The sequence below is a fragment of the Hypanus sabinus genome, chromosome 25 (assembly GCF_030144855.1).
Source record: "Hypanus sabinus isolate sHypSab1 chromosome 25, sHypSab1.hap1, whole genome shotgun sequence".
Lineage (NCBI taxonomy): Eukaryota > Metazoa > Chordata > Chondrichthyes > Myliobatiformes > Dasyatidae > Hypanus > Hypanus sabinus.
The window spans coordinates 34836546-34859621 of NC_082730.1; the positions used below are offsets into that span (position 1 = coordinate 34836546).

Below are 23076 nucleotides of genomic sequence, written 5' to 3' on the forward strand. Positions count from 1 at the left end.
AAGATGGTGGGAGGTGAAGTAGTACAGGCTGGCAGGCGATAGGTGAGACCGGGTGAGGGGGGCCTGAAGTACGAAGCTGGGAGGGGATAAATGGAAGAGGTAAATAGCTGAAGAAGAAGGAATCTAATAGGAGTGCACATGGAAGGAAGGAAGGAGGAAGAGTACCAGAGGGAGGTGATGAGAAGAGGAAGGGTAGGAGTGTAAACAGTCTAAAGATTCCCCTCTAGAGAAGCTGCTGGATTTGCTGAGTTCCTCCAGCATTCTCTGTGTATTATTAATGGCTGCTGTACAATTTGTTATATCACCCAGAATAGTAGGAATTGAACTTAAATTTATTAGGATTGGAAATAAGCTTAAATGTGAAGTCCACATTAAAGACCTTATTACAGTGAGATAAATGCTATGTTCTGTAACTTCAAAAACTTTAAACTAATTCAAAGGAAAACGAGAGAGTTGAGAAATGCGAGTGTTATGTTTGTTCTTTACTTTAAGCGAGGCATTCTCTTGGTTTTCTTCAAATTAATTTAAAGTTTTGAAATTACAAAATGGGACAGGTACATATGCTACTCAGTTATTAATTCTACATGCGCACCAACAAAACCTGGGAACGTGTGCACACGATGTGCACTTATGAAGGACCATAGATATCAAAGAAGACATTCCACATGTGTAGCCGTGAAATACTAGAGGGGAACTATGGAAATCGGCATTGAAGGAGATTTATTAAGTTGTTTGTGTTATTCTTATAAACTCTTTATTGGCTAGATAAAGAATTCCATTGACAGAGATGAGATACTACTCATTCTCCTGTTGCTGATCATAGCTTTTACTACAGGTCTATAAAACCATGGTTAGACCTCACGGAGTGTTTTGCTAAGTTCTGGTCATCTCATTATAGGAAGGATGTGGAAGCTTTGGAGAGGATGAAGAGGAGATTAACTAGGATAACACCCGGATTAGAAAGCATATTTTATGAGGATAAGTTGAGTGAGCTAGAGCTTTTCTCTATGGACAGATGGAGGGTGAAAGGTGACTTGATAGAGGTGTACGGAATGATGTGAGGCAGAGATCGAGATTGAGTGGATAGCTGAAGAGCATTTCCAGGGCAGAAGTGGCTAATACAAGAGGGCATAACTTTAAGGAATTGGGAAGGAAGTATTAGTGGGGGAGGGGATATTAGAGGCAGTTTTTTATACAGGGTGTGGTAGGTGCATGGAACACAGGGCTGGTGATAGAGGCAGATATACTAAGAAAATTTAAGAGATAAGCACAAGGATGAATGGAAAATGGAAGGTTATATGAGAAGGAAGGGTTAGATTGATCATGATGTAGATTACATTGTAGGCACAACATCATGAGCTGAAGGGGCTGTACTGTTCCACGTTCTATGTAATTTTCTCTGGATTAATCACAGACGCGAATGGAATGGAGAAAAGAAAGTACTTTGTGCATTTCCTACTGTGGAAAATAAGCAACCATGAACACACTTGTCACATCCACACGATTAGAAGTCCTCCCCTATTAATAAATTAAACAGTCTGTTTTGTTTCCTATTGAACTATTACTTTAAAAAAAATTTAAATCACTGATATTCAAATGCATAATAATATTAACTGTTCTGTTTTGCAAAATAACTTTAAAATAGGACAAAAAGAACACCACAGTGAAATGGTAGTATTAAACAATAGCTTTGATTCTACTTATCTAAATAATATGGAAAACATATGATTTCCTCTGAGCTGAAAACAAAGACCGATAAAGATTCCTGCTTGAGGGCCACTTTACATTTAATTGTTTACATATGTTCAGCTGTCTGCTGTGGTTGAGAAGTCTTTTCATAGTTACTTGTTTACATAAGCGTTTAGTACTGTGAAGTAGCTTCCTGTTCTCTCTATACGTCTGAAACATTGGACTCAATGTTTCCGCTGTTTCCCTTCAAATTCTTCCCATTACTTGAAAATGAAGGCACTTGAGAGAAGAGTTTTATTACTGAACTTGCTAGATTGTCATTAACGGATACATATTTTAATCATATCAAAAGTTAAAATTCTTATGCTTCCAGTTTACCACAGGGACTTTACCAGTACAGGCATGACTCAATTATCTGACCACACTTCCTGTACAAACAGTGGAGTAGGATTAGGAAGTCTATCCTAAACAAAATTGCAAAACTTTCTGCATGAAGTGTGCTGCATAAGGCAGAGCTGCTGTTCTATTTGAGAAAAAGTGAGTTTTTTTTGGTTGGAGCAATATTTCACAAAAATCATTCATAACTGTATCTGGGGCATTGCCAATATGTTTGTATTCTCTGGGAACTGACTTTTATGTGTTTTTTTTTGTCGTGAGCATCCCTTTAAAATAGGTTGCATTAATACTGAATAATACCATGGACAGCAGCATTCTGCAACTGTAAACTTCTTTGAAACCTTTAACTATTTATTTCTAAGAGCAGTTTAAACCCGAGTCTATTTTATTAAGGAGGTCCTAGCATCAAATTTTTTTGAAAATATATGCAATGTAGGACATAGCAATTAATTAGGAGAGTATGTTCTTGAGGTTATTTTGTGGTTTTTTAGATGTAACAAAGCTCTTGCTTTGCAACTTCCAGAGAAGTATTCATGTGAAAGAATAATAAACAAGATGCTGCCCACGTTCCACGGTTCTTCCATCAGCTTCATGAAAATTATACTTTGCTACTTGTTTTACTGTTTACAAACTTCAAATTAGGACAAATTGCTTATCTGATCGGTGCACATCATTTAAGCTTACTGTAAAAAGCTAACTCTTGTCACTACAAGTCCAGGTCACTTTTTACTATCTGTTAAATATTAATTATATTCAAATATTTAAGCCACTGTTAAAGGTATGAAGTTTAATTCCTCCCATTGTTTATTGGCAATGGCCATTTTAGAACGGTTGATTTTTTCCCCCCCTTTTGTTTTGATCTATTTTTCTGTTCTATCACATAATTAACCTGCCTTTAAATTCCATATAATTTGAAATCAAGTTCACCCATGTTTCTACTTCTTTCTCTATTGCTTAAGTCTTAATATTAGAATTCCTGGATAGATTGGGATCAATGCACACTAGGAGTCCTACACATTTAGACACACATGCCTCGCTTCCCTCTGCAATGTTTTCAGCAGCATGCAAGAGCAAGTGTAACTAACATTTGGTACCCCTAGATGACTTCTATAGTAAATCTGGTTATTCTAGATATGGGTTGTTACTAAGCAGCATGGAGAAATACATCTTGTTATTTCCACTCCAACATTCTAACTTACCTATTGCATTCCATTGCTCTGTTTAATTTTGTTTGTGTAATGGAACAACTGAAACCATCTGTAGCTTATGTCAAAATCTAATCTTATAAGCAATGGGTATTTCATTCAAAAACTCAAATTTCAAGTCATTACTAATACTTTAGTAAACATCAACAAAATATATATATTAAAAAACAAAATGCTGCAAAATCTGAATTAAAATAGAAATTAATAAAAACTTGAAGCAGCAGTGATATAAAGAACAACAGTGATTATGAATTTGTGTAAAGGTATGACTTACTAATTCCCAGTGAAAATGCCTTTCAAGGCATTCAGTTGTGCCAAGGTATAAGATCTGACCTGGAAACCTATCAATAAATTGAAATCACTGGAATCCCCGACCAGAAGGTAACCTCCACCCACATGGTTGTAATTTTTCAAGATCCAGGAGTATGTTACCAAGGGCAATAAATGTGTCTTGCCAGTGATTCCAGCTCTTCTGAACTTTAAAAAATCTAGCAGAAATATTTAGCTATCACATGAAAACAGATAGTATATTGTTTGAAGCAGCGACTTTAAATTTATCGGACTTTCAAAGCAGTCTTTTCAGTAACAACATTTTAAGCATTTCTAGACAATTTAACTCTTATTCACTGCATCTGTTTTGAAGATTTTATGTCCTAAGGTTAACATAACTACTTTATATAACTTTATATAACTTTAATAAATACTTTATGGAATCAATGGCCCTCCTTGTCGTCATCTGCACATCAGATGGGATCACCTGAAATTTAAAATAGAAGCTTTATGAATGTGTTCCAATGATAAGGTGAAGTCACAATCTTAGCAAGGTGTTGTTCGGCTAGTTAATCCTCTTCAGTGGGTGTGTAGAAATTCTGTGGACTAAATCATGAAGGAAGTAACTGTCAGCCCCAGAAAGTATAGCTCAGAAAGAACGTTACTCCTGCCCACTTGTGAAAAATATATGTGAAAAGAAATTCAGGTATTAAGAGGAAGTTAATTAAGGTATAAAGGTCACCAGATTTGCATCTTTTTATACTACAGAATATTTTAGCATAAATATATATAGTTTTTAAAAGCTCCTGACATAAAGACCTTTTGTCACCAAGCTTCAGGGGTAAACAATTAAATAATGAAATTGAGAGCGTCAGCTAAAAAATGTCACCACAGACACTTGGATGTAGTTTTTACATCTGCCTAAGAGCTAGTGAAGTCAGCGTAGTTGTTGCTGATTTTGGAAGCCGGGAAAAGCCGTAGGCAGGGAGCAGATAGGTAGTGTGCGCTATCCTGATCAAAGTCTCGCCGCCTGGTGGGGAGGGAACAAAGTGAGGGCATGTGATAGTGCAAAGCACAAACCTCTGCACGTTGGCATGCGTAATAGGATCACTGCAACATGTTTTACATATTGATAATTTGTCCAAAAAAAATCCTCCTTTGCAAACAATAACAGTGAGTGCACATATTTGAGCGGGTAGATCATCCCTTAGGAGTATTCTGTTTAATAACCTGCTGGAAGGGATCCAATCAGAACTTGGTTTGCTGCTATGTAACTCAGTGCAGGCTGTGGAAAGTACTTTGATATTGTTTAGATTTTATTTAAATTACTTTTTATATAGTGTATAAAAATATCATCACTGTGCAGAGTATTGCCCGCCTTTGGATCTGAGCCAAGAGTGTTTTTTTTCATTTTCATTCTCCGTTTCCTTCCACCCGCCGTATTAGAGCAGCGTGATCATCATTCAGGGTACGAATTGACTCTAGAGGCAGGCCTAGTGTGTCTTATATGTGGGCTCTGCATCTGTACCAGCTTTTGTTTTATTTTGATCAAGGAGGGAAAGAGATTTCTATTGCACATTGGACGTTGCTTTCCTGTGAGTGTTTATTTTTTAAATTTAATTTGCCTTTTGAGCACAGCAATGCAAGCTTTTATTTGCATCGATTGTACGGCAATGTTTACTGTGGGAAGTTTCAATTTCTCTTTGCTGCATTGAAGCAATTTAATCCTCTGTCCTTTTCGCTTAAATAGGCGACTTACTCTTCTGCAGAAAAATAACGATGAGTGACACAGGTGCAAAATCCAGCCAACCTTTAGCAGTAAAGCAGGAGAAGGATGTAACACCAAAGAGAGGACGCGGCAGACCCAGAAAGCAAACCCAAGTATGAAATGTGTAAATTCTAAAATACTTAAAATATATATATATATATATATATATATATATATATATACATATATATATATAGAACTGGATGTGGAATAATTTCTTTCCAAATGGCAAGACACGCGTAAGGCAATTTCAGCTGAAGGTCTATATTTTCTCTTATAACTTTTTATCTGACCGACTATAGAAAATAGTATTTTAATGCAAGTTTTTACTGCTTTAAATATACAAATAGCATCTTCCGAATGCTAACACGTCTCCATAAAACACGCACGTTGGAGTCGGTTGTAGTTTTAATTCGATTTTAAGTACAGAATGCAGAAAGAATTTTTTTTGAATAATTTATCGATTTCAAAACTAGGAATTGCACAGCACCTTCGGGCTGTAAAGGAGCAAGCAGGTGTACATTTTCTTTGCTGGGTTTTTATTTGCACGACCCTCGAGGTACGCTTTCGGGGTTGCAAGCAGCAGTTGCTGTGGTTTTTATTTTGCAGCACGTTGCACACTCTCCTTTCTGCTGAGGTTTTGCCTTTGTTACAACGTTGCTTTCAGCACCAGCGCATAGCGAGACCTTTAAACCACGGTGAACCGGTAGTCCCGGCCCCTTCCCTCTGCTAATTGGTCGGGCGGCGGAGGTCGCCGCGCTGCTGCTGGCTGGGAGGGCTGCCAATCAGCGGGGAATCGCCAACTGTTTGGCTGCGTTTACTTTTCACTGGGTGACGTCACTGTGTTGCTCATGGCCGCAAGCCAAACAGAACTTTGGTGGATGGTTTGCAACTAGCATGGCAGGAAGGCTTTTAATACTTTAATTGTGATTTCTGTTCCCTCTGCCTGCTGATTAAGATCATGTTATACTAATGTCATATGGAAGTTAAATTGAAAAGTCATTTTCCTCACTGAAGGACAAAAGGTAAGATTTCAGACACACCAAACATGTACTATTTCAGTATAGGGTTGTGTGGTAATGAAATCACTTTTGCCTCCCATTCATTCCCTCGTGTGGAAATTACAGACTGTGTTTTTGAACATTTTGTAAGGAATTTGGTCCTCTGATTATTTCCTGGCAAGTTTTGTCGTTTTACTGCTGCACTGCAAGTTTATCAGTTTCCTGTGTTTTACTTGAATAATGCTTGAAGCCCTGTAATGAGGAGTTCTGATTGGATTGGAGACAAAGGAGAAGGTTATTATTTTAATGAGCTAGAAAATGTTATTTGATAAAGTATCAACGGAAGAGTAACGCAAAATGCTGGCGGAACTCAGCAGGCCACGTAGTGTGCATGGAGGGAAATTGACAGTCGACATTTTGGATCGTGACCCTTCGTCTAGACTTCATTGGATTCAGCCCCAAGTGTCAATTATCCTTCTTCCCTTCATAGATGCTACCTGACCCACTGAATTCCTGCAGCATCTTGTGTGTCACTGCAGATTCCAGCATTTGCAGTCTCTTGTGTATCATCGAAGAGATTGCCTTGTCTGTTTCCAAAGCAGCTCCCTTAAGTGGCCCCAAGCAGTGAATTAATAGCCTGTGATCTTAGTCATGGATGATCTAGTTTGGTTCTTTGTATGTTTTGTGTGTAAGACCTGTGAGAGTACATTTCTATTCAATATCTCTTTGTTTTTGGTAGTGGTATATGGTGTCTATAAAGATGAATTTTTGTAACGTGAACTGGAGTTACATGGAGTTACATTGTACTGGGGAGAAAACAACGGTGTAAATGAGTTTAAATAGGGTCGACTTGAAGCAAATATTTTACTTTACCATGATTGAGCCAGTAATTCTGATTAAAACCTTTTTATTTTTAAAGGAACCAACAGGGGCTCCTGTTCCAAAGCGTTCACGTGGAAGACCAAGAGGAAGTAAAAATAAGGTTTCTTCTTCTAAATCTGGCAGTGTAAGTGCATGCATTTGCAAGAACACCAGGGTCTCAGTAAATATTCGTCTTTGTTATTGAAGGTATTTGTAAGTCGACCACTCCCCCTTCCTTTCCATTCTGGTGTCCCCCACCCCCCTTCCTTTCCAGTGCTGCAGAAGGGTTTCAGCCTGAAACATTGACTGTTTATTCATTTCCATAGATGCTGCCTAACTTGCTGAGTTCCTCCAGCATTTGATGCGCATTGCTTTGGATTTCCAGCTTCTGCAGACTTTCTCGTGTTTGTAAATCTTCATTTGATATTGCTCATATTTTTGAGTAACTTGGGTTAAACTCATTTTCAGACTTAAGTTTGCACAGAAGTGAAATGTGCAGTGGTTTGACCTTTCAGAGTTGTGTGTATGCTGGTAATTTCTGTATTTTTTTTGTGGTGTATTTGTGCCCAGTGAGTAAAGATGTATTTCTTCATGATAAAGCATTTATTGATGTTAATAGTTAATTAGTGAAGACTTTTATTTGGAAAATTTTTGACTGACATGTGGAATAGTTATTTGAACTTACTGCAGAAGGTATAGCAGATTGCTTGTTAGCCTCAACCTCAACCTGGTTTTCATTGTGTCCCACTGCCAAGCATGGCTGTTGAAACACTCCATTGATAGATAAAATAGAAATTTCTATTGAGTATATGTAGAAATAGTGTTCCCTTAAGAACAGAAGCAATGTTACTTAATACTAAAGTAAAAGTTGAATTTGTTATATGCACAAATACATGTAAGTACAGATCTAATGAAAAATTTACTTGCAGCAGTAGCATAGGTACATAGCTTGAAGTAAATTTATTATCCAAGTACATATATGTCACCATCTACAACCCTGAGATTCATTTTCTTGTGAGCATAATCAATCGGTAATAGAATAATAACCATTATAGGATCAATGAAAGACTGCACCAATTTGGGTGTTCATCCAGTGTGCAAAAGACAACAAACTGCTTATATAAACAAAAACAATAATAATAAATAAAGTGATAAATATGAGAAAATGAGATGAGGAGTATTTTGGTTGTGGGAGCATTTCATTGATGGGCAAGTGAAGCCGAATGAAGTTATCCCCTTTGGCTCAAGAGCCTGATGGCTGAAGGCTAATAACTTTTCATGAACCTGGTGGTCTGAGTCATGAGGCTCTGGTATCTTCTTCCCGATGGCAGCAGTGGGAATAGAACAGTGGAGTCCTGTTGATGAATGCTGCTTTCCTGTGACAACGTTTTCTGTAGATGTACTCAATGGGGGGGACGGCTTTACTCATGATGGACTGGTCCATATCCTTAACTCAGCAGGCCAGGCAGCATCTATGGAAAAGAGTACAGTCAACTTTGTGGGCCAAGACTCTTCAGCAGGCCAGGGTGCTGAGTTCCTCCAGATTTTGTGTATGCTGCTTGGATTTCCAGCATCTGCAGATTTTCTCTTGTCCATATCCACAACTTGTAGGATTTTCCATTCAAGGGCATTGGTGTTTCCATACCAGGCTGGGATGCAACCAGTCCTCTCCTCTACAATTTCTTTGACAGAAATTTGTCAAAGTTTTAGATGTCATTCCAAATCAAGAAGTAGAGTAGAAGCATTGCTGTGCTTTCTTCATAATTGCACTTATGTGCTGGGCCCAGGAAAATCTTGAATCAGCAAATTTGAATGTGGCATTAGAGACAGTATTCATAAGAAAAGCATAAATTATACAAGGAAAAACAGGATTAGAACAGAAAAAGCTGGGTCTATTGGAGTGAAATGTGTTCATGTTTGTTGCTTTAGTGAAGTAGGGCTGTGAAATTTGACTCATCTCCTTTAATAAACCTTTTATGAAATACTTCTTGTAGGTTAAACACATGAGCTTCTTATAATTACAAATGGTTCACTTTTTTAAAAAACTGTCTGCCACAGTTACTACTGTGGAAAAGGTGGGGCTGTGGCGACCCATTTCCTGGCACATCCGAACCGGCTCACAATTAGATAGCCTACGGGGGTTTGCGAGCACAGAGCTTTGGAACCTCTGCGCCATGGGGGGGCAGGTTGAGGGAGGCTTAAAAGTGAGGCTGAGGATTTCGAATAAAGTTTTTTCCTTCGACTGCAGTTACCGACTCCGTGTCGTAATTTTAGCGCTGCGTGTAGTACACTGCTACAATTGGTGACCCCGACGGTCCAAATGATTTTTGGACCAGAAATGACCGACGCCGCCTCTGTTCATGCGGTTTCGTTGAAACTGCCGGGTTTCTGGACACAGTGACCGAACCTATGGTTCCAGCAAGCCGAAGCCCAATTCCACGTTCGCCAGATCACCTCAGAAGACACCCGCTACTACTACGTGGTGAGCTCCCTCGACCAGGACACAGCGGCCCAGGTCGCGGAGTTCGTACAGTCGCCCCCGGCAGACGGCAAGTACACGGAATTCAAAGCCCTGCTCCTCAGGACTTTCGGACTCTCACGGCATGAGCGGGCTGCCCGTTTACTGCACCTGGATGGCTTGGACGACAGACCTCCATCGGCTTTAATGAATGAGATGTTGTCTCTGGCTGACGGACACACACCCTGCCTCATGTTTGAGCAGGCATTCCTGGAGCAGCTGCCCGAGGACATACACCTGCTGCTGTCCGACGCGGATTTCAGTGACCCCCGGAAGGTGGCAGCCCGGGCGGACTTGCTGTGGAACGCCAAAAAGGTGAGCGGGGCGTCCATCGCACAGATCTCCCAGCCACGCTCCCGGCAGCAAACCAGTGCAGGCCCAGCCGCAGAGCCCGCCAACCCCCGGCCCAAGGAACACTGGTGCTTCTACTACCAGCGGTGGGGTGCAGAAGCCCGCCCGTTGTCGCCCGCCCTGCAAGTTCCCGGGAAATGCCAGGGCCAGCCGCCGCTGATGGTTATGGCGGCTGGCCATCGGGATAGCCTCTTGTATGTGTGGGATAGAAGGTCAGGACGCCGGTTTTTGGTCGATACTGGTGCCGAGATCAGCGTTTTACCTCCGACGAGCTACGACACCTGCAGCAGGGCACCGGGTCCCCCCCTGAGGGCTGTGAACGGCAGCACAGTAAGGACCTATGGCACCCGTCAGGTGCAGCTACAGTTCGGCTCCAGCCAGTTCACGTGGGACTTTACACTGGCCGCCGTAGCCCAACCGCTTCTGGGTGCGGATTTTTTGCGGGCTCACAGCCTACTGGTCGACCTGCCCAGGAAGAGACTGGTACACGCTGAGACCTTTCAGACGTTCTCCCTGGGTGCAGCCCAGTTGCCAGCCCCTCACCTCGGCTCCATCATGCTGTCTGACAACGACTTCACTAGGGTCTTGGCAGATTTCCCATCGGTTCTAGCACCGCGGTTCACGGCAGCCATGCCCCGACACGGCGTACAGCACCACATCCCGACCCAGGGACCACCCCTCCACGCCTGCGCTCGGCGGCTTCCCCCGGATAAGCTCCGACTGGCGAAGGAGGAGTTCCAGAGGATGGAGGAATTGGGGATCATCCGGCAGTCCGACAGCCCATGGGCCTCCCCCCTGCACATGGTGCCCAAAGCGACAGGAGGCTGGAGACCGTGCGGCGACTACTGCAGGCTGAACGAGGCTACCACACCGGACCGCTACCCTGTGCCGCACATTCAGGACTTTGCAGCAAACCTGCACGGCGCAAGGATCTTCTCCAAGGTAGACCTCGTCCGAGGGTACCATCAAATCCCGATGCATCCTGAGGACGTCCCCAAAACGGCTCTCATCACCCCGTTTGGCTTTTTCGAGTTCCTCCGCATGCCGTTCGGCCTGAAGAATGCTGCACAGACGTTCCAGCGGTTAATGGACGCGGTGGGACGGGACCTGGACTTCGCGTTCATCTATTTGGACGACATCCTCATAGCCAGCAGCAGTCGTCAGGAGCATCTGTCCCTCCTCCGTCAACTCTGCGCCCGACTGAGTGAGTACGGTCTTACAATCAACCCCGCCAAATGCCAGTTTGGACTCAATACCATTGACTTCCTGGGCCACAGGATTACTAAAGACGGGGCAAGCCCTCTGCCCGCTAAGGTAGATGCGGTCCGCCACTTCCCCCAACCCACCACGATCAAAGGCCTTCGGGAATTCGTAGGTATGGTCAATTTCTACCACCGCTTCCTCCCTTCAGCTGCCTGGATCATGCGCCCCCTGTTCGCCCTGATGTCGGGTCCGAGCAAGGACATTACCTGGGACGAGGAGTCCGCCGCCGCTTTCGTTCAAACGAAGGAAGCTTTGGCGAACGCCGCAATGCTAGTACATCCCAGAATGGATGCCCCTACCGCCCTCACAGGACGCATCTAACACGGCAGTCGGTGGGGTGCTGGAGCAACTCATCGCAGGTCGCTCGCAACCCCTGGCGTTTTTCAGCAAACACCTGCGGCCACCCGAGCTCAAGTACAGTGCTTTCGACCGGGAACTGTTGGCGCTCTACCTGGGAATCCGGCATTTCAGGTACTTCCTAGAAGGTCGGCACTTCACTGCGTTCACGGACCACAAACCGCTTACCTTTGTGTTTACAAAAGCGTCCGACCCCTGGTCGTCCCGCCAGCAACGCCACCTGTCCTACATCTCTGAATACACGACAGATGTCCGGCACGTCTCGGGTAAGGACAATGTCGTGGCGGATGCGCTCTCTCACCCTACCGTTCATGCCCTTTCCCAAGGGGTAGACTTTGAGGCACTGGCAGAGGCGCAGCAGGCGGATGAGGAGATTCCGAGTTACAGAACCGCAGTCTCCGGTTTGCAGCTCCAGGACCTCCCTGTAGGCCCGGGTGAGAGGACCCTACTCTGTGACGTCGCCACCGGCCAGCCCCGTCCCGTCGTCCCGACAGCCTGGCGGCGCCGTGTTTTCGACTCCATTCATAACTTGGCGCATCCCTCCATCCGGACAACTGTCCGGATGGTTTCCAGCAGGTTCGTTTGGCACGGACTCCGCAAATAGGTCAGTGAATGGGCCAAAACGTGCATGCACTGCCAGATGGCCAGGGTGCAGCGGCACACCAAAGCCCCATCGCAGCAGTTCCATCCCGCCCACCGGCGTTTTGACCACATTCATGTGGATATCGTGGGCTCCCTGCCAGTGTTGCGCGGAGTGCGGCACCTCCTGACTATCGTGGACCAGTTCACAAGATGGCCAGAGGCGGTCCCGCTCACCGACACCACCTCCGAACCTTGCGCCCGAGCCCTGATCACCACCTGGATATCTCGCTTTGGTGTACCGGCCCACATTACCTCCGACAGAGGCGCCCAGTTCACCTCCAGCCTGTGGTCAGCTATGGCCAGCCTTTTGGGGACTCAGCTGCACCACACAACTGCTTACCACCCACAGTCGAACGGGCTAGTGGAGTGTTTCCACCGTCACCTGAAGTCGGCCCTCATGGCCCGCCTGCGAGGAGCCAACTGGGCGGACGATTTTCCCTGGGTCCTACTCGGCATCCGCACAGCGCCCAAGGACGACCTGCACGCCTCGTCGGCCGAGTTGGTATACGGCGCGCCCCTGGTCGTCCCCGGGGAGTTCCTACCAGCCCCATGGGGGCAAGAGGAAGATCCTGCAGCAGTCCTGGGCAGACTACGCGAGAAGCTCGGTAACCTGGCCCCCATACCCACTTCACAGCACGGGCGGAACCCGACCTGCGTACCCAAAGACCTGCAGAACTGTAAGTTTGTGTTTGTATGAAGGGGCCTGCATCGGCCACCGCTGCAGCGGCCATACGAGGGGCCGTTTATGGTGCTCCGGAACAACGGGTCCACGTTCGTGCTGGACGTTGGGGGGAAAGAGGAGGTTTTCACTGTGGACCGCCTCAAACCGGTCCATGTGGACCTGGCACAACCGGCCGAGTTTCCGGCACCTCGGCACAGAGGCCGACCTCCCAAGCAGGTTCTGCCCAGACTGTGGACATTGGGGGGTGTATCGCCGGTTCTGGGGGGGGCGGGGGGGTGTTATGTGGCGACCCATTTCCTGGCACATCCGAACCGGCTCACAATTAGATAGCCTACGGGGGTTTGCAAGTACAGAGCTTTGGAGCCTCTGCGCCACGGGGTGCAGGTTGAGGGAGGCTTAAAAGTGAGGCTGAGGATTTCGAATAAAGTTTTTTCCTTTGACTGCAGTTACCGACTCCATGTTGTAATTTTAGCGCTGCGTGTAGCACACTGCTACAGGGCCACCTTTGCAAAAATTTTTTCTTATCTAGGAACATCTGTTTTTCACACTTCTGCTTTAGTGAAACCTTAATACCAACCTTTACTGTGATTTCCTCATGTTTTTAAATTGTTATGTGTAAATGGATGTAAGTCCTGGCAGTTCTAGAGTGGTTGCAATGATATCTTGCATACTGCATTGAACATGATGGACTGGATCATGTGGCAGGCATTATAAAATGGATAACTTCCTGAAGCACCGTATCTGTAATGGACCAAGAGCTGAGAAAAGGGGTTAATCTAAAATCCATCTTTTCGCTAGCATGAACAATGGCTGAATGATATTTTTTGTGCTGTAAATCTCTCTGATTCTGCAGTGCATTAGTAGGTACTGAGATGCAGGATACTTGGATAATGCTTTTAACTATATCAATTAAGGGGAAAAAAGTAAAGTTTGCATGTAATTGGTGAATGATCAATTTCCTAAGTCCATAGTCTATATTTTGTTTTAGAACAGAAGAGGCTCTCCATTGGTCAGGATCGACCATGGATATTGTGTCCAAGCTGTCTACGTGATTGGCAAGCCAGGGTAGTGCAATATGGAGAGCAGCTGTTGCCCATGTAACGGGCTCCCCCTCCCCACATAGCTGATGAATCCAAAGGAATGAAAGAGATTGATACGGCTTGGTACCAGTGGCATCTCTGGAGCTGCCACTGAGCAGCATTGAGGTAAACATGGGTCTGCCTTTGCTCCAGAGTTTTCCTCAGGGCTTACTCCCGAAGCCTTCCCCGTGAGTGGGTTTAGCTGCAAGGCAGCAGAGGTTTGAGATCAGAGTTTTCCTTGTACTAGATGAGCTGTCAACCATTGCTGATGGGCCCCATCTGCCCAATGCAGCTTGCCTTAAGGGGCCTTTGCCCCTTCTCCTGTCAGTGGAAATGGTTCCACTGGGCTTTGTAGCTAAGCCGTACGTGAAGGCCAGGAGCTGGGATTGCTTCTCAGAGGATATTTGAGAGGCACACCATTAGGAGTATTTAATAGGTAGGAGAGTTTATCCCACTACCTACCCCAACTATGACAACCTTAAGGAGCCAAAAGACATTGGACACTGTTTTAAAGAAATAGATGTCCTGTATGTAAAGTTATTATCTTCATTGTACTGGTAAGAATAGTTCATGACTTAATTGCTCTGATTGATGTAGTAAGAACTTATATTTAATGTCTCCAGAGATCCCAAAGATTTTAAAATAATCCTTGGAATTGTAATTTATACTATAGGGAATGTGGCTGTCAGTTGTGTAGTGTAATGTGGCGTAACCAACAACGGTCAGTACTCACTCTGATTAGTGTCTTTTTATCTTTCATACTTCAGAGCAGATTTAAAGTGCATCCAAAAAATGTCAAGACAATATTACTCCCCTGGGCTAAAATGTCAGCCTAATTTATAAACTAACATTTTTGGAATGGAACTGTGAACCTGTGTTCTGAATTTTAAAATAACACGTGTCAGCTTGGGTTTATAGCACTGTTGCCTCTCTTGCTAGGCTACATGACTGAGAGGCAGTATAACACTTTTTCTTTGGGTGCTACCTCTGCATGATGTTAAACTGAAGCCCTGTCTACTCTCTCATGTGGACCTAAATATACTATTTCAAAGAACAGTGAGGAGTTATTTATAGGTCTTGGTTAGGTGATCAACTGTTACTGAATCAAAAAAAGCACTGCTGGAAGAATTCAACCAGTCAGGCAGTGCAGATGGAAGTGAGGGAGTAGCTGATGCTTTTGGCTCAGGACCTGAGAATGGAAAGGAGAGCAATTCAATGTAATGAGAAATGAGGGAAAGAGGTGAGGCTGGAGCTGGTAAGCAATAGGTAGATCAAGGATAGCAGGGGTTGATTGGAAGATGGAGCCAGTGGGAGGAGGGATAGCTAAAGATTATGGTGGACACCACAGAGGGAGAGGGTCTCACAACTGTTGCAGAGAGGAAAAAAAACTTCTACAAAGGAATACCACTTATTCATGATGTCTTATTGTCACGTCTCTCTGTGGGAGATTGCTGTGTGCAAATTGGCTGATGTGTTGCAAATAAGATCTTTTTAAAATGATAATATTTCAATAGCTGTAAAATGATAAATGCTGTGATCAAAAAGCACATTGGTTGCTATTGTTGTGCTGAAAATAGAGGGTTCATTGTGTCACGCAGATAGTTAGTACTTTGCAACACAAATAGAGCTGCTGTATTTAAAATCCAATATCATTTGCTGTAATATGACTGGTATATTTTTTAAAAAAGTAAACAAGACTCTAGTTACAATCACATTAGTGTTGGGTGACAATGCAGGAAAGGATGTAAATAGTAGTAAATAGAATACGTGTAAAGACACATTTGTTGAGTATTAAAATGTTTGTATCGACCCATTATAATTGTATACTTATTGGTTGTAGGATATTTTGAGGTACTAATGCTGAAATATTATTATTTCAGCTTGCAATTGAATTCATTTTTCACAACTTTAGATATTCAGTTGAATATTGTAAAGAAAATTTTGGTTCTTTGCCTTCTATGTAGGGAAACGTAGATACAGGTGGTTTTAGTGCAGTGACCTCGCCAAAGGGTCTATTGAAGAGCTATTCAAGATAAATGCTTTTTCACAAAATGTACACAATAATTTTTAAGCTTCTGTCTCTTGATGTATCTAATGTGTATTTCACAGAACAGACACAAAATGCAGGAGGAACTCAGCAGTCCAGGCAGTATCTGTGGAAAAGATTACGGTTGATGTTTTGGGCAGATAAAGGGTTTCGGCCTGAAACATCAACTGTACTCTTTTCCATAGATGCTGCCTGGCTTGCTGAGTTACTCCAGCATTTTATGTGTGTTACTTGGATCTCTAGTATCTGCAGATTTTCTCCTGTTTGTGAGTGTATTTCACACATTTGTTTCAGTATAACTTATTTCTTAAGTGCTAAAACAAGCTTAACTTCATAAAACTTTTGTTAGCATCAGGGCATAGCAAACAAATTACAGCTGCTATATAAATAAAATACTTCATTAGTTTTCAAGTGAAGAAACCTGGTGCTTTCTTAATTATCTGGCAAAGGCATAGAAATGGTTCGTGCAAGTGAATCACCATGCTGTTTTGCCTGCCACAATTTATTAAAATGCTGGCATGCTGTATAACTAGCCGGCTGTTGGTGTAGTGGCATTCGCACTGCATTATGATATGAGTGGTCATGGGTTCAGATCCAGCTGACTCCTTGCACACTTTCTATCCATGCTGGGTTAAGTGTTGAGCTAGTTTAAAAAAAGACAAAAAATGCTGAAGAGGACTTAATGGTTGGCAGCCACATGGAGTAGTCGCAGAGAACAGGTGCTCAGTCCTACTTTTTATCTACACTCTCCTCTTTCCCCCTTACCTCACATCAAACTTTTGGACCTTTTGCTCTTCCCCCTGCCTGCGACTGTGTTCACTTCACAATGACCTCAAAGAGTACTAAATCGGGGAAAAAAGACAATTCGGTGGCTGGCTTGACAGTGGAGGCTATCTCCACGCTACTAGACCAACACCATGAGGCGTTAGCGGCCAAATTTAAATCTTCTTTCAGCCTGCTGGAAATGAAACTTAACCAAATTCAGTGCAAAGTGGAGGACGACGTCTACCCTCTCTCGAGCTTGCTACGGACAACCTGAGCCAGCGCATCAGTGAGTTGGAAAGCATCTACTCCAGCTTACATGAAAACAATACCAAGCTAATGGCTAATGTCACCGACCGGGAGGGCCAGCCAGATGGCAGAACCTACACATCCTGGGCCTGCCGGAATCTGTTGAAGGCGGGCGTCCTACTGAATTTTTTTCCAGTCTGCTTTGTGAGATCTTCAGGAAGGAGACGCTCCCATCTCCGCTGGAGATATGATAGAGCCCACCGTTCATTAGTAGCTAAACCAGCCCCAGGACAGAGACCGCGCCCAGTCATTCCTCGCCTACACTTGTGGAAATTGTTTTATCTCCCACAAAGCACAATGTTAGTTTAAGAGTGTTGAATGCTTACTTTTGCCTTTAAATAACCATAAAGGAGTTGAAGATGATGCTACGAGTGACGGGAAGTTGTACTGTTGGATGATTATTGTTCTTAAGAGCTTGCTGTAGGTGCTCTGGCAGCTGTCTTGTGGGTTGGGGTGGTGGGGGAGAGGGTACTCCAATGCCAGTTTTGTTTTAAGAACCCTTAGAAGTCCTTGTTATACAGGATCTGCCCTGTTTCTCTTTGTTTTACACTTTTGCCTCAGAACGGATATCTGAAATCTTGGCACCGCTGCCTGATCTGAGTTTGTACTTTCTCAATACTAGTTGGAGACTTCAGTTGTTGGTTAGGTCTAGTGTTGGATCGATCATCTCCTATTCCCAGAGTACTAAGCAAATCTGCCTCATTAATTCAGTCCTTCCTCTCCAACTATGGCATCTCTGATGTATGGTGCTTTCTCCACCCAAATAGAGAGAATATTCTTTCTTCTGACACGTCCATCACACCTTTTCCAGAATTGACTACTTTCTAATTGATAATCAGCTGATTCCATCAGTCTGTTCCTGTGTTTATCAGAGCATAGTGATATCAGACCATGCTCCGGTTGTCCTGTCTATAATGCTTCCTGGCCTTCCTCAAATAAATAAGCATCGGCGTTTTATTTCGACCTTACTGTCAGATAATGATTTTGTAAAATTTATGGAGGACCAGATAATCTTTTTCCTTGATACCAATACGTCACCTGAAACCTCAAGCCTGGTTGTTTGGGATGCTTTGAGAGCATACCTTCGGTCAAATAATTTCCTACACTGTGAATTTGAAAAGAAAGACCCATAAAGAATGACTAGTTCTGGCCAATCAACTTACAGAAATAGACCAACAATATGGTCAAATTAAAAATTCGGAGCTGTACAAAAATTGAGTGGAACTCCAAACTAAATTTGACCTTATTTCCACTCACCCAATTGAACGCCAACTTTTGAAGAGTAAGAGCAGGTTCTATATCCGTGGTGACAAATCTGGTAAATTTTTAGCCAACCAATTAAGGGGCCTCATAGCCAAACAACATATCACAAAAATTTGAATGGAAAATGGAAGCATCACCTGGAATCACTCTGCAATCAACAACATATTCGGGAGCTTTTACTCCCAACTTTACACTTCTGAATTCCCAAATGATAACATTTCGGTCGAGTATTTTTTAAACAGCTTAAATGTCCCCACCCTCTCTGCTGATCTCAAAATGAGACTGAATGAGTCAATATCATTAGAGGAAATATTCTCAGCCATCTCATTACAGCAGACTGGTAAATCTCCAGGACCTGACGGGTTCCCTGTGGAAATCTTTAAATCATTTTTGTCACTGATCTCACCTCAATTAACCTTTGTTCTATCTGACTCGTTTTAGCAATGTAAACTGCCAGCATCATTTAATGAGGCATGCATCATTCTGTTAGCGAAGAGAGGCAAAGATCCTTCTCATACAGGCCAATCAGTCTGTTAAATGTCGATGTCAAAATTTTAGCTAAAGTTCTGGCTGGTAGACTGGAGAATTCCCACACGCAATTAATTCTGAAGACAAAACAGGCTTTGTTAAAAAATTGCCTCCCCTTTTTTTAACATGCGCTGTCTATTACATATTTTATACTCATCTTCAGTTGGGATCCCTGAATGTGTCATCTCCTTAGACGCAGAGAAAGTGTTCGACTGTGTGGAATGGAATTACCTCTTTGCTGTTTTAGAAAAATTTGATTTTGGACCAAGTTTTATCACGTGGATTAAACTTAGAGGCGGTGTGACGTAAATATGTCTTGACAATTCTCAGCAATCCCAACCTTTCAACCTCAAACGTGGAACCTGCCAAGGGTGCCCTTTAAGCCCTTTACTTTTCAGTCTGGCCATAGAGCCACTGGCAATTGCGTTCTGCAGTTGTATGGACCTGACGGATTTGGAGGGAGGGAGTTGAACACAAAGTCTCCCTTTTTTGCTGGTAATCTTTTACTTTTTATATCAAACCCGATCACCTCATTACCCCCCATGTTCTCACTCCTTAACAAATTCAGCCAGTTTTCAGGATACAAACTTAATTTATACAAGAGCAAACTTTTTCCAATGAATGCAGAAGCACAGGCATCAGAGTAGCATAACCTTCATTTTAAGGTAGTAAATAACCAACTTACTTACCTTGGTGTCACAGTAACAAGGAAACATAAGTGTCTTTTTGGAGAAAATTTCATTAATTTGTTAAATCATACAAAACCAAGTCCAGCACAGTGGTCACCCCTGTCCATGTCCCTGATGGGCCGAATTAATGTTGTCAAAATGAACATCCTTCCTAAATTCTTATACCTTTTTCAATCCATACCAACTTTCATTCCTAAAGCCTTCTTTGACTTACTAGACTCAGTCATATCGTCCTACTTATAGAAGGGCAAGCGTCCCTGACTGCATAAAGTCCATCTTCAAAAATCTAAAAATGTTGGGGGCATGGCTCTGCCCAGTTTCTGTTTACATTACTGGGAAGCTAACGTACGCTGTCTCATCTTCTGGTCAACCAATCTGACTGCCCAATATGGGTGGCAATGGAGCTGAACTCTTAGTAAGAATTTCTCCATCTCCACACTTCTTGGATCTGTACTCCCTTTTCTTATGCCTAGACCAATTATTATCAGGCACAACCTGAGAGTATGGGCTCAGTTCAGAAAGCAAAGTGGACTCTATGGCTTCTTTCTTTCAAGTCCTATTCTATATAGTCATCTCTTCCAGCCTTCTATACATGATCCAACATTTCAAGACTGGTACAGAAAGGGCATCAGGCTCTTTAAAGATCTTTTTATAGACAACAGCTTTGCTTCATTTGAACAACTGTCTGCAAAGTTTAACTACCCAACACTCAGTTCTTCTGATATTTTGCAAATTAGACATTTTATCAGTGCTTTGATATCAAACATCATTGATGTGTTTCTCTGCATGAATCCATTGCGCGAAGGTCTAATATCTACTATTTGTGATAAGCTAGCGGTTTTGAGGCGAGAACCCTTTGACAAAATTAAAACTGCCTGGGAGCAAGATCTAAGTTTCTCACTGTCAGACAATGTATGGGATTCAGTTCTCAAGTTCGTTAACTCAACCTCTTTATGTGCCCGCCACTGCCTGTTACAGTTCAAGGTCGTACACAGGGCCCATATGTCAAACTAAATTACCTCGCATTTACCCAGACGTTAATCCCTGCTGCGACAAATGCAAAAGGGGCGAGGCTTCCCTTATCCACGTGTACTGGACATGCCCTAGCTTGGAAAAATACTGGAAAGATGTTTTCCAAACTGTATCCCAAATACTTAATTACAGTTTGGAACCTTTGATTGCTCTTTTCGGCACCTCCAGAGAGGGGTACACGCACCTAAGTCCAGTCAAACGTCGCACACTGACCTTTGCCTCTCTTTTGGCCAGGCGTGCAGTCTTGCTCAGGTGGAGGGATGCTGCCCTGCCCACCCACGCTCAGAGGCTCAGGGACAACATGTCCAGTCTATTGCTTGAGAAGATCCATTATTCAATTCTCAACTCAGACATAAAATTCCAAAAGGTGTGGGGACACTTTCTTGAATATTTTCAGAATTCCCAGCCAAACTAAAGATCCATTCTTTCTTCCTTTCCTCTGCACATAAATCCCTGACCTCCAGCATTTTTCGGTAAAATTCTACGGACTCAGATTTGTAAACACACAACAGTTTATGTATAAGGAAAATGCACCTTCTCTATACCAATGCAGCTCTGTGGGGACAAAGGTTCTGTTTAACCCTTTTTGCTAATGCACTGATGGCTTGGAGATGGGAATTGGGAGGGGTGGGTTGGGGCAGGGAGGTAACCAAAGCATGATTGTACTGTGGGTGCATCTCTTTTATAGGATGTGAATTGTACATTTGATACATTTGTTATGCACTACACAAACCTCCTTTATACTATGCTGTCTTTATTTTAAAAAACAATAAAAATATTGTTGAGAAAAAAATAGTAAAGAAATGTCAAAGTTGTTACCCGATGTACCACATGGTTATACAACAATGCTGTATAATTAATGCAAGCACATATTTAACTGATTTTTGGGTGGATGTTATAATCCTTTGTTCATATTCAGCTTTTACAGAATTAGAATCAGGTTTAATATCACTGACATGTGTAAACTTTGTTGTTTTGCAGTAGCAGTACAGTGCAGTACATAAAATCAAACTATAAATTATAATAAGAAATGCACTATATATACATGTATTCTGTATATTTAATTTTATATATATGTAAAATTAATTTAAGTAAGGAGTGCAAAATTAGTAAGGTAGTGTTGATGGTTTGTTTCATTGTCTGTTCAAAAATCTGATGGTGGGGGGGGGGAGGAAGAGGAAGAGGAGTGGTTTCTAAAATGTGGAGTGTATGTCTCCAGGCTCCTGTACCTCCTTCCTAATGGCAGCAATGTGGAGTGTATGTCTCCAGGCATCTGTACCTCCTTCCTAATGGTAGCAATGTGGAGTGTATGTCTCCAGGCTTCTGTACCTCCTTCCTAATGGCAGCAATGTGGAGTGTATGTCTCCAGGCATCTGTACCTCCTTCCTAATGGTAGCAATGTGGAGTGTATGTCTCCAGGCATCTGTACCTCCCTCCTAATGGTAGCAATGTGGAGTGTATGTCTCCAGGCTCCTGTACCTCCTTCCTGATGGTAGCAATGTGGAGTGTATGTCTCCAGGCTTCTGTACCTCCTTCCTAATGGCAGCAATGTGGAGTGTACGTCTCCAGGCTTCTGTACCTCCTTCCTAATGGCAGCAATGTTGACTGTACATCTCCAGGCTCCTGTACCTCCTTCCTAATGGTAGCAATGTGGAGTGTATGTCTCCAGGCTCCTGTACCTCCTTCCTAATGGTAGCAATGTGGAGTGTATGTCTCCAGGCATCTGTACCTCCTTCCTAATGGTAGCAATGTGGAGTGTATGTCTCCAGGCTCCTGTACCTCCTTCCTAATGGTAGCAATGTGGAGTGTATGTCTCCAGGCATCTGTACCTCCCTCCTAATGGTAGCAATGTGGAGTGTATGTCTCCAGGCATCTGTACCTCCTTCCTAATGGTAGCAATGTGGAGTGTATGTCTCCAGGCATCTGTACCTCCTTCCTAATGGTAGCAATGTGGAGTGTATGTCTCCAGGCTCCTGTACCTCCCTCCTAATGGTAGCAATGTGGAGTGTATGTCTCCAGGCTCCTGTACCTCCTTCCTAATGGCAGCAATGTGGAGTGTACGTCTCCAGGCTTCTGTACCTCCTTCCTGATGGTAGCAATGTGGAGTGTATGTCTCCAGGCATCTGTACCTCCTTCCTGATGGTAGCAATGTGGAGTGTATGTCTCCAGGCATCTGTACCTCCTTCCTAAGAAGAAAGACAAGTCTGATGTAGGTGGGGAAAAAATGCATTGAGGTGCCAAAAGCTGCTTATCTAAACATGTAGCATTTAGAAGAAATGTTTGTGTTTGTTAGTGCAAGATTATCAGCTACTTGTTTTGCTCATTACAAGTACATTTGATTCTGCTCAAGAATCTCCACCCTCT

General features: G+C 43.2%; 1 protein-coding gene across 2 annotated transcripts in view; it reads left to right on the plus strand.

Moving 5' to 3' along the window:
• The first annotated feature begins 4727 nt into the window (after positions 1 to 4727).
• Positions 4728 to 23076, plus strand: part of LOC132381166 (high mobility group protein HMG-I/HMG-Y-like) — a 74217-nt gene continuing 55868 nt past the window's right edge. Inside the window, exons 1-3 of one of the 2 annotated variants that reach the window (XM_059950454.1) lie at positions 4728 to 5155; positions 5311 to 5441; positions 7249 to 7335. In XM_059950454.1, coding sequence (XP_059806437.1) covers positions 5068 to 5155; positions 5311 to 5441; positions 7249 to 7335 — 306 coding nt within the window. In that variant the 5' untranslated portion in view covers positions 4728 to 5067. The remainder of the gene's footprint in view (positions 5156 to 5310; positions 5442 to 7248; positions 7336 to 23076) is intronic. The other variant, XM_059950453.1, reaches the window with a different exon arrangement.